The sequence below is a fragment of the Lycium ferocissimum genome, chromosome 2 (genome assembly GCF_029784015.1).
Source record: "Lycium ferocissimum isolate CSIRO_LF1 chromosome 2, AGI_CSIRO_Lferr_CH_V1, whole genome shotgun sequence".
NCBI lineage: Eukaryota > Viridiplantae > Streptophyta > Magnoliopsida > Solanales > Solanaceae > Lycium > Lycium ferocissimum.
In genome coordinates, this window is record NC_081343.1 from 66,910,125 (window position 1) to 66,923,646 (window position 13,522).

At 35.9% G+C, this 13,522-nt stretch overlaps 2 protein-coding genes across 3 annotated transcripts; both read right to left on the reverse strand.

The window, feature by feature from the left end:
• Nucleotides 1-733: 733 nt before the first annotated feature.
• Nucleotides 734-5,629, reverse strand: LOC132048343 (uncharacterized). 2 transcript variants are annotated; one of them, XM_059439250.1, is made up of 9 exons: nucleotides 5,410-5,629; nucleotides 3,924-4,059; nucleotides 3,714-3,814; nucleotides 3,171-3,296; nucleotides 2,940-3,060; nucleotides 2,745-2,829; nucleotides 2,354-2,467; nucleotides 2,222-2,261; nucleotides 734-1,787 (listed from the first exon to the last, which is right to left on the reverse strand). In XM_059439250.1, the coding sequence occupies exons 1-9, from the start codon at nucleotides 5,575-5,577 to the stop codon at nucleotides 1,635-1,637; spliced, it is 1,044 nt and encodes a 347-aa protein (XP_059295233.1). In that variant the 5' UTR covers nucleotides 5,578-5,629; the 3' UTR covers nucleotides 734-1,634. The 2 variants fall into 2 exon arrangements, with proteins under 2 accessions (XP_059295233.1, XP_059295234.1); XM_059439251.1 differs by lacking the exon at nucleotides 2,354-2,467.
• Nucleotides 5,630-10,480: 4,851 nt separating this feature from the next.
• On the reverse strand, nucleotides 10,481-13,297 carry LOC132048344 (cinnamoyl-CoA reductase-like SNL6). The gene is made up of 5 exons (XM_059439252.1): nucleotides 12,933-13,297; nucleotides 12,622-12,791; nucleotides 11,444-11,629; nucleotides 11,136-11,289; nucleotides 10,481-10,988 (listed from the first exon to the last, which is right to left on the reverse strand). Exons 1-5 carry the CDS (start codon nucleotides 13,138-13,140, stop codon nucleotides 10,675-10,677), a joined length of 1,032 nt encoding a protein of 343 aa, XP_059295235.1. The 5' UTR covers nucleotides 13,141-13,297; the 3' UTR covers nucleotides 10,481-10,674.
• Nucleotides 13,298-13,522: the final 225 nt, after the last annotated feature.

Here is a 13,522-nt window from a genome sequence, read left to right on the forward strand (position 1 = left end):
AAGTTATACTGAGATAGTTATGTTGGAATTAGTTGTCACGTATTATTTTTTATTGATTGTTTGATTTTTTATATTAAAAGTAACATGCATTATATAATTTTTAAGAAAAAGTTGTTTGTTTATAAAAGATACCCTTCAACTTATTTAGTAGAAAAAGGGTTTGAGAGACCTCAGGGGCTATTTTTGTCATTTTCATTGTTGTATCCTAGGATTGTTATTACACCCTCTACTTGGGAGAACTTATCCCAGGATTAGTAACCAAACAAGGGATAAGGTGATACTAAATTTTTATCCCACGTGCGGCTTGATTCTTGTTCATGTGTTGAATACATAAAAATTCTTTTTAATAACAGGTAAAGGTGAAACTCAAAACTCAGGATGCACATTTTTATTTATTTAATTACGTCTTTCAAGGCCCTGAAATTCCATTTCTGTTTTTCAAACGTATACATTTTATGAATTTCAACTACTACCGGAAAAAAGAAAAATCAAGTTACTATATATAGAAGACCTGCTCTTTCCAACGGTGGATGGTAGCAAATCTTATTCTTTCGAAGATAACTTACCAATATATTTATTTGTTCTATTAGTTTTTTCCTTTAAACATTGACCAAAATTATGGGGATAAATAGAAAATTTATTGATCAAACACTGAATGCCAACTGATTACATGCAACCAACAAGGCTCTGACGATGAATGGATTTTGCGGACGGGAAAATTGAACTGTTAAAACCGCCGCTTCACAAGTTATTGGCACACTACTACGTCACACGATGGTATGTTTTTTTCAGGTAAAAGGGCCTTAACCATTATCGCCTATAATGGGAGGAATGTCTGTAAAATGAGATCTATATACACTTCATTTGGAGTCTCTTTCAGGAACACTCTATTAAATTGAAACCAAAGTGTGTGTTTCCTGAACCACAGCAGATACTCCTGACGCCTCCAATGTACAAGTGCAGCGCTACACAGAATTACATTTTTTACGGCAGCCTTTGACTGATAACCACCAACAACATCTTCGGCATTGTTGGTACACAAGCAATTGAACCATAGTGGTCGAAGCATCATGTCACATATGAAACATAACCGCAGAAGTGTAACTTGAAATAAAGATCAAGCCAAATAGTCCTTCCTTTAGAATAGCTGTCCGACCAAATGAGGGTAAAACAAATAGCAGCTCACAACATTTAACTATTTAAGCACAGATTTGCTCCAACACTGCCTTAAAAAGTCACTACTCGCTGACTGTCAGTGTAAAGGACTCCTCCCCAATCACACGTCTGACATACATGAGCAGTCGAAAGAAGACACTTCAAGCCCATTATCACTGAATCATTCTTCAACAATACAATAGATTACATTCTGGCAACGTGAACTAATTTATAACCAAGGGGACAAGTCCCTTCACCATAGCCCCTCTGGGTAAAAATGTTAAAAGTTGGAAGTAGCCCCGAAGGTTATTACTAGGTCTATCTTCAGTAGATGATTCAAGTTAATCTTTTTTATAAAAGGAAAAAAGTAAAAGTGTAGCCTATATTCGTCCTCTAGAACAAATTACAAATCTAAAAAAGCACTTCCAACCTAGTTGTCATGAATCGCGTTCTATTTCATGCTGCTGTCTTCTACAGTTCTACCTTAACCACCATCCTTGAATAGTAGAGATAGGAGCATGCAAGAATGGAGCATATCGTTGAACCAGAGGATTTACACGCCTTCCAATATTAGCCCACATGCTCTGATGGTAACTAGCAGTAGCAGGAGCATGATACATAAGCTTCAATAGCTGCACAAGAGTTGAATACATGTCAATGAGAATTGGGGCTAGTAACTACCTGAGGTAATGCAATTTATTGACTGATATGATGGGACACATGTAACTTGCGTCAAGTTTAAACTCCCAAATATGAATGAACATATCTAATGCGTGGGCAGGTCGGATAACGGTTGGCAGCATATGGGTGTAACTGAAAATATTGTGCGCATAAGCAATACTAATGTTTTTCATATTATCTGTTATATATAACAAAATCTGAACTCGTCCACTCCAACAAGAATTGCTGTCATCACTAAGATGCAAAAAAGGTCGAAAAAGAAACAACAAAGAAGGTAAAATTCTAGAAATTTCGCACATTGCTTTCAGCAAAAGACCTCACTCATCTAGAAATTCCAAGGAAAAAGAAGCTAAGTTACTAATGAAAATGACAGAATGACACATACCTGCCAGTACATGAAAGTTTGTAGTATGTTACGTTGCCACCTGCATTTTGAAGGATGTGGAAAGTTATATGCACAAAATGGAAAGGACAACGAGAATAACGAGTATAAGCACCAGTAAGCTCAGATACTGACGATAATAGGGAGACAACTAGAAGAAGTCCCAGCCCAATCTCAGCCTGTGAAGACAGTATGCTAAGAGTAGTTGTGTTTGACTCGACCCATACACAAGCCTCTTCCAAGTATTTCCTGCAGATATTGCCATATAAGTTTAGAAACAAGGAAAAAATTTCTAGCATCCCCTCCTCTCCACACACACACCCCACAAAAAATAATCAAGGGAAGGCACGAAGAGAAAAGGATATCAAATAGTACAATACTAAGAGATTTTACAATATGAATAAATAGTTTGCCATGAAACCACAGATTTCCCTAGGATATTATTCAATTTCAAACATTTTTATAACCACTCATGTCAAGAGAAAGAAATCTTCTTTTCACGAAATTAAGGTAAGAGTTCTGCTACCTGTATAAAGAAGATGTGTTGAAGTTACGTCGAAGAAACTTCGCAACATGTTCAAGTGCTTGACATAGAACGGGAATCAAAGCAACTGCTCAGCATTGACCAATAAACACATGTTATTGAACCAAGACACCAAAATTCTATAAAAGCTGCAAAGAACAAGAAGGACAAACAAAAATAGATCAAAGAGAAGCTCACATTTCAAGTGGAGATGTGAAGTGACAAAAGTAATGCAGTAAATGAAGTAGAGAAAATCTTTTGTCACAATAACTGACTGAAGCCAAACTTGCACTGCCTGCAAATTCCAAGCCCTAGGCTTCTGCAAAAAGGTGATTAGAGTATCAAAGTCACCTCATAGACCCAAATGATACGAACTAGCCTCAAACAAAGTAAGAGAGAGGAAAAAAAGAAACTGCATTCAGAATTTACCCCATATAATGCGTATAATGAATACAGGGAAGAACACGCAGTCCCTGCAAAGGCCAGTGAATATGCTCTATTTGACAGATTTGTAGGTATAAGTGGAAAGATTGCAAGAACTGCTACAACAAGGACCTGCACATAAGAGTACCAAAAAACCAACTGTAAGTTACTGAAGGTTATAAGAAGTCACAATGAAAGGCAATAGTCCCACAAGAATTATTCCATTAAAAAAAAAAAAATTATTCCATAATGCATCTCTGTTCATAGAGACACATCACTGCTAGCAAAAGTTGGCATGCGGTACAGCAGAGCCCAATCAGATTCCATCACTGTAAAGGAGATAAGGTCCTATCTATGAAAGTATATATACACTTAATGACCTTTTTGTGCCAATAAAGAGTTAACCATTACCAAATAGAGAAGTTCAAACATTTTTAATTCGTTGGGAGAAGGATGAAGCCAATTAAAATTTTCTCGCACAGAAATCATGGTGTAAAAGTTAAAAGAAAATATTTCAAAACTCAAATCACTAAGATGAAAATATGGTACCCAAGCATTCACTGAAAATTGTATAGTTTGTCGGTTCCATCGCAGTGATGTTGCACTTGAAGTTTGAGTTGTGGATGTCCCAGAAGTTCTACTAGCTGCCCCTGAAATAAGTTTCATTTGGATGTAATACAAATTTACATTTGAAATGAAGATGTCTAACAGGAAGAGGGGCTTTTTTTATTCATTCAGAATTCAGAAAGAAATTCACACCAGAGTTACGTTGTCTTGGCTGGTTGTTAGAAGTTGATGACGATGACGACGCTGATGAAGAAGATTGTGGGGCTGATGATTTTGCTGGTTGGGACGAACTGCTGGTAGTCATTGGTTCAACGACAAGACCAGGATCCTGGACAGATAGATACACAATCAACAATGCGAACCACAGAAGAGATCTCCCAAGATAATAAAAATTATAATCACCCCGTGATGATTTAGATCATCTGAAATTTTACTCAGTTACAGAAAACTTAATATTGGAATTCACATTTCATGTTACGGCATGTTAATTATGTCTCAGTGTACAGTCCATAATACTACATTCTACAAGCACAGGACTGCTACAACACTATATAACAGAAAACCACCTTCTAGTCTTATCCACCCCCCTATTGAAAATGGAGGATGAGGATTTTATAACCTCTGATACAACAAAACAGTATCCAACAATGATATAAACAATAGGAACTTATACAGTTATTCAAAATAAACACATCATAGAAGCTAAGGAATAGGATGACAAAGTGCAGAAGCAGAAAGTACGAGGAACGGTCAAATAAAGCAAACATGAAATTCTCTATCCAATTTCATCAAGCCCAAATTTGTCCAACACAGCAATTATCATCAATGCAAACATAATAACAAGCTAAGGAATAGGATGACAAAGTGACCTGCATGAATTTTAAGAGATAAAGTGACCCGTATAAGGAAAAGGCCTACGAAAACCTCAAACTTAACACCCAACTCCACAAGGGCAAAAAGGATAATTTACTGAATTTATATAGTCAATATCAGCTCAGACTATAAAAGCACCAAACACTGAATAAGGGCAATGAAGACACCAAGAAGAACTGATATTATGATCAAGCCAAAGAGCAGTTGTGCGCATACGCAAACTCATAACCTAATGGATTCCTTTCATTGGACATAAAATTTAGGAAAGATATAGAACAAAGAGCCTCATAATTAGAACAACACAAACAATAACAATCTAAATTCAGTAATAATGCTGATCCATTATACTGCTTCCTCTAAAACTCGAGTTCCAATAAGCTCGGCACCCTGCATCGAGATTACCCCGGAAATTAAGCCTACGGAATTAACAGAGGGATACTAGATCCATTATACTGCTTCCTCCATTCACTTGTACTCATTTTCAAATCATTTTCCAAGTCTACTGAGACAACGCACCAATTAATATGGTCATTATAGTAAAAATATATACTGGCGTGCAAAGTCAAAAGTGGACAAGTAAAAGTGAGCGGAGGGAGTATGCGAAAGCCAAGGATCCCGGAGTAGTTAGGGGGAATAAATAACAGATATACACATGAAACGCAAATTCAATCAACTAAGCAGCAAATGTCAAAACTAATTGGAGTTGTCTAAGTAAATCATCTTATATCTATTCTGTTTTATTCGGGATATTACATATACAGGAAATGCATGATGAGTCAATTATAAGATAGAGAGAATTACGGACAATGTAACGGTGGTAGAACTTGCGTTTGAAGTGGTCGACAACATCGGAGCGAGAGCCCATATGAGGAGGAATGAGAATGTTGGACCAGTAATCGGCCCATTTTGGATCATTCTCATAGTCATATGCCGCAGCCGCTATTCTCTTCAATTTCTGTGCATCTTCTCCCATCTCTACCTCTCTCTGCTAGTTGCTGTGAAAATTAGTGGACTCGTTGTATACGAATGTTCAAAGTCGTTTAGTCATAGACTTCTTTAACGGGTAAAGGGTCAAATTTGTCCCTCTACTATGTGAAAAAGATCAAATTTACCCTCCGTTATAGTATCGGTTCAAAAATACCCCTGACGTTACCTATATGGTTCAAATATACCCCTCTTCCGTTAAGTATATCTTAGGCCTCATTTGTTTGCACTTATTGGAGGTATGAATCTGAATAATTCAGACCTTAGGCTATTAAGTTCATTTGTTTGCATTAAGATCTAAGCACTTATTGGGTCTGAATAGGTCTTAATCATTAAGATCTTAAACCAAGTCTTAATATCATTAAGAGGTATTCTGGTATGAATTTTTTTTTTACCACAAGCTCCACCCCAAACCCTACCCCTCTACCTCAACCCCACCCTCCACTCCAACCCACCCCTAACCCTCAACCCTACCCCTCCACCTCAACCACACCCCATTGTCCAATCCAACCCCCCACTCCTCACCACCCCCACCCGACCAACCACAATCCCACCCCACACCACTCACCTCCGCTCCCCACCACCCACCCCCACTCTCACTCCCCACTACCCCCACCTCCCACCACTAACCCCACTCCACACCACCCCCACCACCACCACTACCTCCCACCTCTCACCCCAACCACCCACCACCCACCCACCCCTCCACCTCCACTCACCACCCACCACAACTACAAATCATCTCCACCATTACTAGTGAACATAAGTGTTTCATTTTTTATCAAATAATATTTTATGTTATTGTATTTATTTTCTGATATTTAGTTATTTTTTATTTGAATTGTATATTTATTATGTTCAAACGAATACATTATGCACATTCAGATGTTGAAAAACAAACAGTCTTAATCATTCAGTGTTCAGACCTAGAGACAACATCTTAATCATTCAGTGTTCAAACCTAAAGACAACATCTTAATCATTCAGTGTTCAGACCTAGAGACAACAACTTAATCATTCAGATATGCATTCAGATTCAGACGTCTTAATCTTAATGAAAACAAATGAGGCCTTAGATGGACATCCAATCTCACATGTCATTGATATTTTGATGAGTAGACGCCACATGGCATGCCACCTCAGTGGCCCAACCCATTTTACTCCTCACCTCCACTTTTTCTTCCACCGCTAACATTTTCTTCCCCTCCACCACCATTGCCATTATCCCTCACGTGAAGAGTCTAATGCAAGTACTTAATCCACAATCTGAAGAATTGGACTCAAAATACCTTTTAAACAATGCTTGTTATCATTTGGGACTTCCATTTTTCCTCTCCCAAGGTTGTGGGCTAACTGCTGAAATATAAAAACTTGCTACAAGGCTGCAATGCAGTGTAATTTCCACACTAACACGAGTTTAAAAGGAAAAAAAAAACTTTAGCTCCTATGTTGTGGTAGTCATAGCATGAACTTCTATAGTTTTAGACTGTTGCCTAATTCTTTTGTTTTCTCGTCTTCTTGTAACATTTCAACAGCTTGAAAAATATCAAAGATTTTTTATGGCATGTGTTCAAAAATTCCAAAATCAAAGTTTGCATAAAGAAGTATTTGAGTTTGCAAACAATATTTGAGTCCAATTCTTCAGATTGTGGATTAAGTACTTGCATTAGGCTCTTCACGTGAGGGGTAATTTCAGCGTTAATGGTGGTGGAGGGGAAGAAAATGTTAGTGGTGGAAGAAGAAGTGGAGGTGAGGAGTAAAATGGGTTGGGCCACTGAGGTGGCATGCCATGTGTCGTCTACCTCATCAAAATATCAATGACATGTGCGATCGGATCTCCACCTCGGACATACTTAACGGAAGAGGGATATATTTGAACCATATAGGTAACGTCGGGGTATTTTTGCACCGATACTTTAACGGATGGTAACTTTGATCCTTTTCGCATAGTAGAGGGGCAAATTTGACCATTTTCCCGTTCTTTAACTATTAGCAACTATTTTGACGGACAATACTAGGGAACGACGTCTTTTTCTTTATTTCTTTTTTTTTTTTAACAAAAAAAATTGGAATATTCTTTCTTGAAAACGCCGTGTTCTTTTCCATTGCGACCTTCTGGAAGGCGGGTTAATGAAGTGTTAATTAAGGATGTTTAAGAGAAAGATGAAAAATAGTTTAGATAAATACTTTAATAATGTGTTTTTTTATAGAAGTACAAAAATCTTATAACGATAAATAATAATATGACTTACTAAGATACATATATCAAATCAACAAGTGCATAACGTGTGCTTTTTATATAAAATTCATGACTCGCAAAAAAGACATAAGATCTATGACTTAATTATAATTAATTAGTACTATATTTTTACATTAACTAAAATTATTAATTATTATAAATTAACATCGTTTAATGCTTGACACCTATCGTAATGGTAAACGGCTCGTCTCGCAGTAACCTTCTCTTGAATTCTCAAAAAAACTTCTAAGAGAGAGCACTCATCGGGGGGTGGGCTTAATACTTAGATGCTTTCAGCAGTTATCCGGTCCGCACTTGGCTACCCAACATTTACCATGGGCACGATAACTGGTACATCAGAGGTACATCCTTCCAAGAGCTCGGATCGAATCGGTATTGTGTCCTTATGAACTAATTGTTGTACACTTCTTACTTGGCATAGCTTTTTTGTTAATTACATAGAGGGTAGGGGAAGGAGAAATGGGGAAGGGAATTACAACGTGGGAATTCGAACCCTCACCAACAAGGTGAAAGTTCAAGTAGCCAACTAACTGAGCTACTAGGTCCTACTAGTTGGCATAGCTTGTTACATGGGTCGTGAGTGGGAGCTTAATTTTCGTCTGGGTATGCGACCTTGGATTGTTGTTGCATATTCGGCTCTACGTCTGCATTTCTACCGCTTTTCTTGATCTACCCAATCGGTCAAGGAAGTTTTTCTGATGGTATGCCTCTAGTATTAATATGTTGGAACCCCTTTTTATTATTAAAAATAATATAACAATGTAATTTTTGATAAAGGGCAGCATATATATAGTCTGAATAAGTTTTTCCTTATTTCTACTATATTAGAAGAGTGAGTTGGATCATCGTCCACCCACTATTTTAATATAGTTAAATTAAAAAAAAAAGGTGGGGCCCACTCTTCTGCAATAGTAGAAATTAAAAAAAAATAAGGTGGGGTCCACGTGAAGAAGTAGGAGACAATTGCGAAAAAAAAAAGACATTTAAATAGTGATAATAAGTTCAGAAAATGGTAAAGATACGCTTAGAGAAAATTTAAAGAAGAAAAATTCATGAAAAAAGAAATAACGATTTAAATTGAACACAAAAACCGCTAAAGAAGTCATAAAACCAAAAGATTTAAAACTTATACCTTTGGGTATAAGTTTAGACACATACGTCTCATACAAATAATGAGAAGTAACATCAAAAAGACGAAATATAAACGGTCAAGAAACGTATACACATATTTTCTTAAAATGATGAAATTGGTCTATACTTAAAAATTTAAGACTACAACAGATGCTAACACATGAACGCGCTTTTCAGTGCGATGGCATGAAACTCGATAGGAGAAGGTGTATTTCAAATCTTTCAATTGGAAAACCAAACCAAGAAAGTCATATATGGGAGAAGCGGACTAAGTAAAATAATTTATTGATATTTTTAATTAATTAAATTATAATACTTTCTATAACAAAAATTTCATAATTATATTACTAAAAGGTACTCTCTCTGTCCTAATTTATGTGATATAGTTTGACTATTCACGAAATTTAAAAAAGAAAGGAAAGATCTTTGAAACTTGTGGTCTAAAACAAGTCATAGATATTTGTGTGGATTTAAATCATTTCATTAAAGGTAAAAGGGAAAATTTCAAGTTAGACTAAAAAATATATCATTCTTTTTAAGATAGACTAAAAAAAAAAGTGGGATACTATTTTTTGTGTTGGGCCCGTGCCAGCATGGGCTTTCATCATCTAGTACTATTATAAAGTGGTGCTATAATATTTCGACCCTAATTCTAAAATGTTTTAAGCTACGATACTATATAACATTTTTTTTGCAGATAACATTTTTTTTACAGACAATGTAACTTAATGGATTATAACATGTCATTTGTAATAATATTCACTTTACGCTTGCTCTTCAAGAGTTTATTGTTATTAGCTTTGTGGTAATTTCAAATTTTCTTACAATCAATTACATGGGCGGAGCTAGTAAGGAGCATTAGGTTCAATTAAATCTTCTTTATAGGAAAATTATACTAAACAAAATAAAATCTAAATTCCTGACCCGCCACATCCATGTCCCACAAAGTTCTACTGTCAATATCCCAAAATCTAGCTACCGTGATTGCTGAACATTTGTTTTAATAGTAGTAATTGTTTGCAACAAATTATCTCAAGATATAAAGAAAATAAACTGTAATCACAAAATAAATAAAAGAGTAATTTCATTTATCAAGATTGTGAGTACAAATCTGTTCATCCCTTGATTCTTCTCTCCTATTTTTTCTCCGATGATTTGGATATGTGTGGACTTTCTTGGGATGTATATTGTGGATCTTTTTAAAGTATTTGATTGTCAAGAAATATTCGGCTACATATTGACCTTTTTTTGAATACCCATGAGTTTATGAGATATTTGACATGCCTTTTCGAGGGAATATGTGTCTCCTTTTATAAGAATGATCTAGGGTTTCGGGTAGAATAGCCTTCAAGAAACCCTAGCCAACTTTAGAGTTTGAAGATGGATTGATGTAGAGTCCTATTCCAAATTAGGTAAAATTTCTCTTTCTACAATAATATTTTGCGGGCAACTACCATACAAATATATTACTTTTAAATAAATTCAGTTTGACAACGAAGTGTCCACGATAAGAGGATAGCAAGCTTTTTATATACTCCGTATTCACTATGGATTGACTTTGAATCCTTTGGAACAAATAGGTACATGCTTTTTATATCTTCAATATATTTTAATCAAAATAAAATCATTTGATAGGTAATAGTATTGCTTTTTGAACCAACACAGAGCAAAAGAAACTGCATAACTATTTTCTAATCACTGTTTGCAAGAGAGGCGTTGTGACGATCGGAATAGTAATCTACTGAGCTTTGACTTAGTAATTCTGGGAGGAATTTCATCATTATCCACTGCTAGTGTAAGAGGGCTTTGATCCCCAGACAATTGGCCATGCATATTCAAGCCATTTTCAAGTTGTATGGTCTCTTCCAATGTTCCAACTATTTTTCCAAAGCATATATATCTTCCACATGCTCCATAGTCCATATCTTCATAAGCGTAAATATGTGCTTCTGCCACCTTAGTAACATCTTCAGTTGCTAGAATTCCTTGTCGTAGCATGAAATCGCCACCTACAATTAACATTCTTCGAGTTATTATACGAATCGATCAATCAACTACGTCCTCAATCAATAATTAAACTGAGTTCTCAATCATAATTAGTTCGGGATTGGAGTCTTACACCTATGTGATATGTTATACACGTACTAAAATATTACCTTTGAGGTATGGGAGAGAAGTTTCAAGGTGAGCATTTGGGAAAGTTGGTGCCATGAGAAGTCCAGGACATAAACTAAGAAGTTTCACCTTCATCTCCCTTGCTTTCCTCCAAGCATCCTTTTCTGCCCTGGTCTTGGCCAATGCTAGCCAAAGCTGATTTTCCATGAAAATATTTTCATAATCGATAGGCAAATCCACAATCTAGAGTCAGTGAGTGTAAATGATCTTATAATATGTGTACGTTTTAATTTTAGTCATATTCCCTCTGCTTTTTGACGAAAATGAAGAATGAAAAGGTAACAAGTACCTTGTTTTCTCTGCAGAATGCCTCATCACTCCAAGAACTCTCATCTATGAGGTTTGGCAGGTCATTGCCTTTCCAGATGCATGCAAGTAGAGAGGAGGTGAAAATGCATCTTTTAGCATATGCTGCTCTGCCACAAGCTTCTATAACATTCTTTGCTGCTTCAGCTTCAAGAAATGCCATTCGTTCCTGAATCATATGAGCTTGTCAACACATCTCTGAGATTTACATAGGTTGAATTTTGTATGGTACAAATTAAAAAAAATAATTAAAAAAAAAAAACATTATTCAAAACAGAGCTGCACTTGGAGGATTTAAAGAAATTTCTTGTCTTCTTTTAATATACTTTTCAGTAACCTGATGTGTATAAAGGAGGTTGAACAAGAGTTGCTGCTTCAGTTATTCTGATTCTAACCAGGACTCAAAAATTAAAGAAGATAACTACCTTAGAGTTGAGAAAGATCAAATCCTAAAGGTTGTGGACAATGAATTTATTGTACCATTGCAAGTTAGTTTCTTTTTCCCTTCTTCTCATGATTGGCAACTACCAAATAACATGAAGGTAGTAGTATTTAATGAGTAGCTCAAGTTCTATGTAGTGACTAATGAAAAATATATTTACATAATCAGATTACTTAATTATAGGTAACCTTTTTGTAATACTGTTGAAGTGTTGATTGATAAACTTAAAAATGATTTTTTAACTAATAGAATAACCATTTGTTATCTAATATAACAGGTTAAACGGCTGGCACAACAGGTGAAACACAATCGAGCTAGAGCAGAGATATTGAAGTTCTTGTTTGCTGCAGTCATATACAATGTCTGGATCGAGAGAAACTGCAGAAGGTTTCAAGGGATATCACAAGAAAGTTCAAGTAGGGTGAAGGAGATTGCTCTTCAATTACGTATCAAGGGCAACTACCAGAAGAAGTGGCAGCTTATGCTGCAAAAACTTAGTAGTTTCCTGTTTAGAAATTAGTTTAACCTGTATAGGATGCAGTCTTATTTCTTAGAACAGTAGAGGTATTTACTTGAGGTCCAGTTCCTATAGTCCAAAAGGAACTGGCGGTTATATGTACAGTCACACTTGGTTGAATAAAATTTCCATATTTGACCCAAAAAAAAAAAAAAAAAAAATCTGTACATGACTTAAATTCAACAGAAAGAATATGACTAACCGTATATCCAGAGATCCCTCGCGGATCAATGAAAGATGATGTATGGAAAACAACATGGCAACCTCTAAAAGCATTGCAGAGGCTCTCTAAATCTCCCATTCTTGCCACTACAACACTTTCTAGTTGCTTCATTTCTTCCCTCATTAGCTCCTTCATGTCCTCAAAATTAGCTGCTCAAACCAGGAGTAACTTGCAACTTAATTTTAGCAACAACAAGCAAAGACAAAAGAAGGGGAAACTTCAAATTCTGTCATTTACCCAAGAAGGAACTGCACAAGTACACAATAATTAACGAAAAGGTTTGCTAGTACCTTCATTTTGAATAATAACTCGAACAAGGTAACCACATGCCAAAAGCTTCTTGATCAAGTGAGAACCAAAATAGGAGTTTCCACCGGTAACACAAACAATTTTCCTGTCTCTTGCATTCAAACTGCAACTAAAACCACTAGCAAAAAACATTCCATGATCATTCCTCTGCTTTGGGAGCTCCAATGCTAAGGACACTGCAACCTCCATATTTCTCTGCAGCACAGAATCTGAAGTTTTTTCTGCTCAGATTCAAATGATAAATCTATAAAAGAAACCAATGTAAGTCAAAATTCTATAATGGACGTACCGAAAGATATGATATTAGTTAAGTAATAGATAAAAATGGTAAAGAATAAAAGAAATATGGGATGATGTGATTGTAAGGAAGAGTACTGGATAAAAAATGGTAAAGAATAAAAGAAATATGGGATGACGTGATTGTAAGGAAGTACTAGTTGCAGGAGTTTTTGGCTCTAAATGCCAACTAGAGTGTTAGGTAGTGTTTGTGGATATAAGTGCACCTCAATTTCTGCAATTAGGTGCTATCTGTCGAGCACTATATATAGGCATTAGGCCACAAGGTAAAATT

Bases quoted from the DNA above. Each gene is read 5' to 3' on its own strand.
- LOC132048343 (XM_059439250.1), bottom strand. From the start codon at position 5,577: ATGGGAGAAGATGCACAGAAATTGAAGAGAATAGCGGCTGCGGCATAT. The intron at 3,815-3,923 runs GTGTGAATTTCT...AACTTATTTCAG, and splicing joins GCCAAGACAACGTAACTCTG to GGGCAGCTAGTAGAACTTCT. The intron at 3,061-3,170 runs GTAAATTCTGAA...ACCTTTTTGCAG, and splicing joins CATTATACGCATTATATGGG to AAGCCTAGGGCTTGGAATTT.
- LOC132048344 (XM_059439252.1), bottom strand. From the start codon at position 13,140: ATGGAGGTTGCAGTGTCCTTAGCATTGGAGCTCCCAAAGCAGAGGAAT. The intron at 12,792-12,932 runs GTACTAGCAAAC...TGGTTTGAGCAG, and splicing joins AGTTATTATTCAAAATGAAG to CTAATTTTGAGGACATGAAG. The intron at 11,290-11,443 runs GTACTTGTTACC...ATGGAAAATCAG, and splicing joins CATTCTGCAGAGAAAACAAG to CTTTGGCTAGCATTGGCCAA.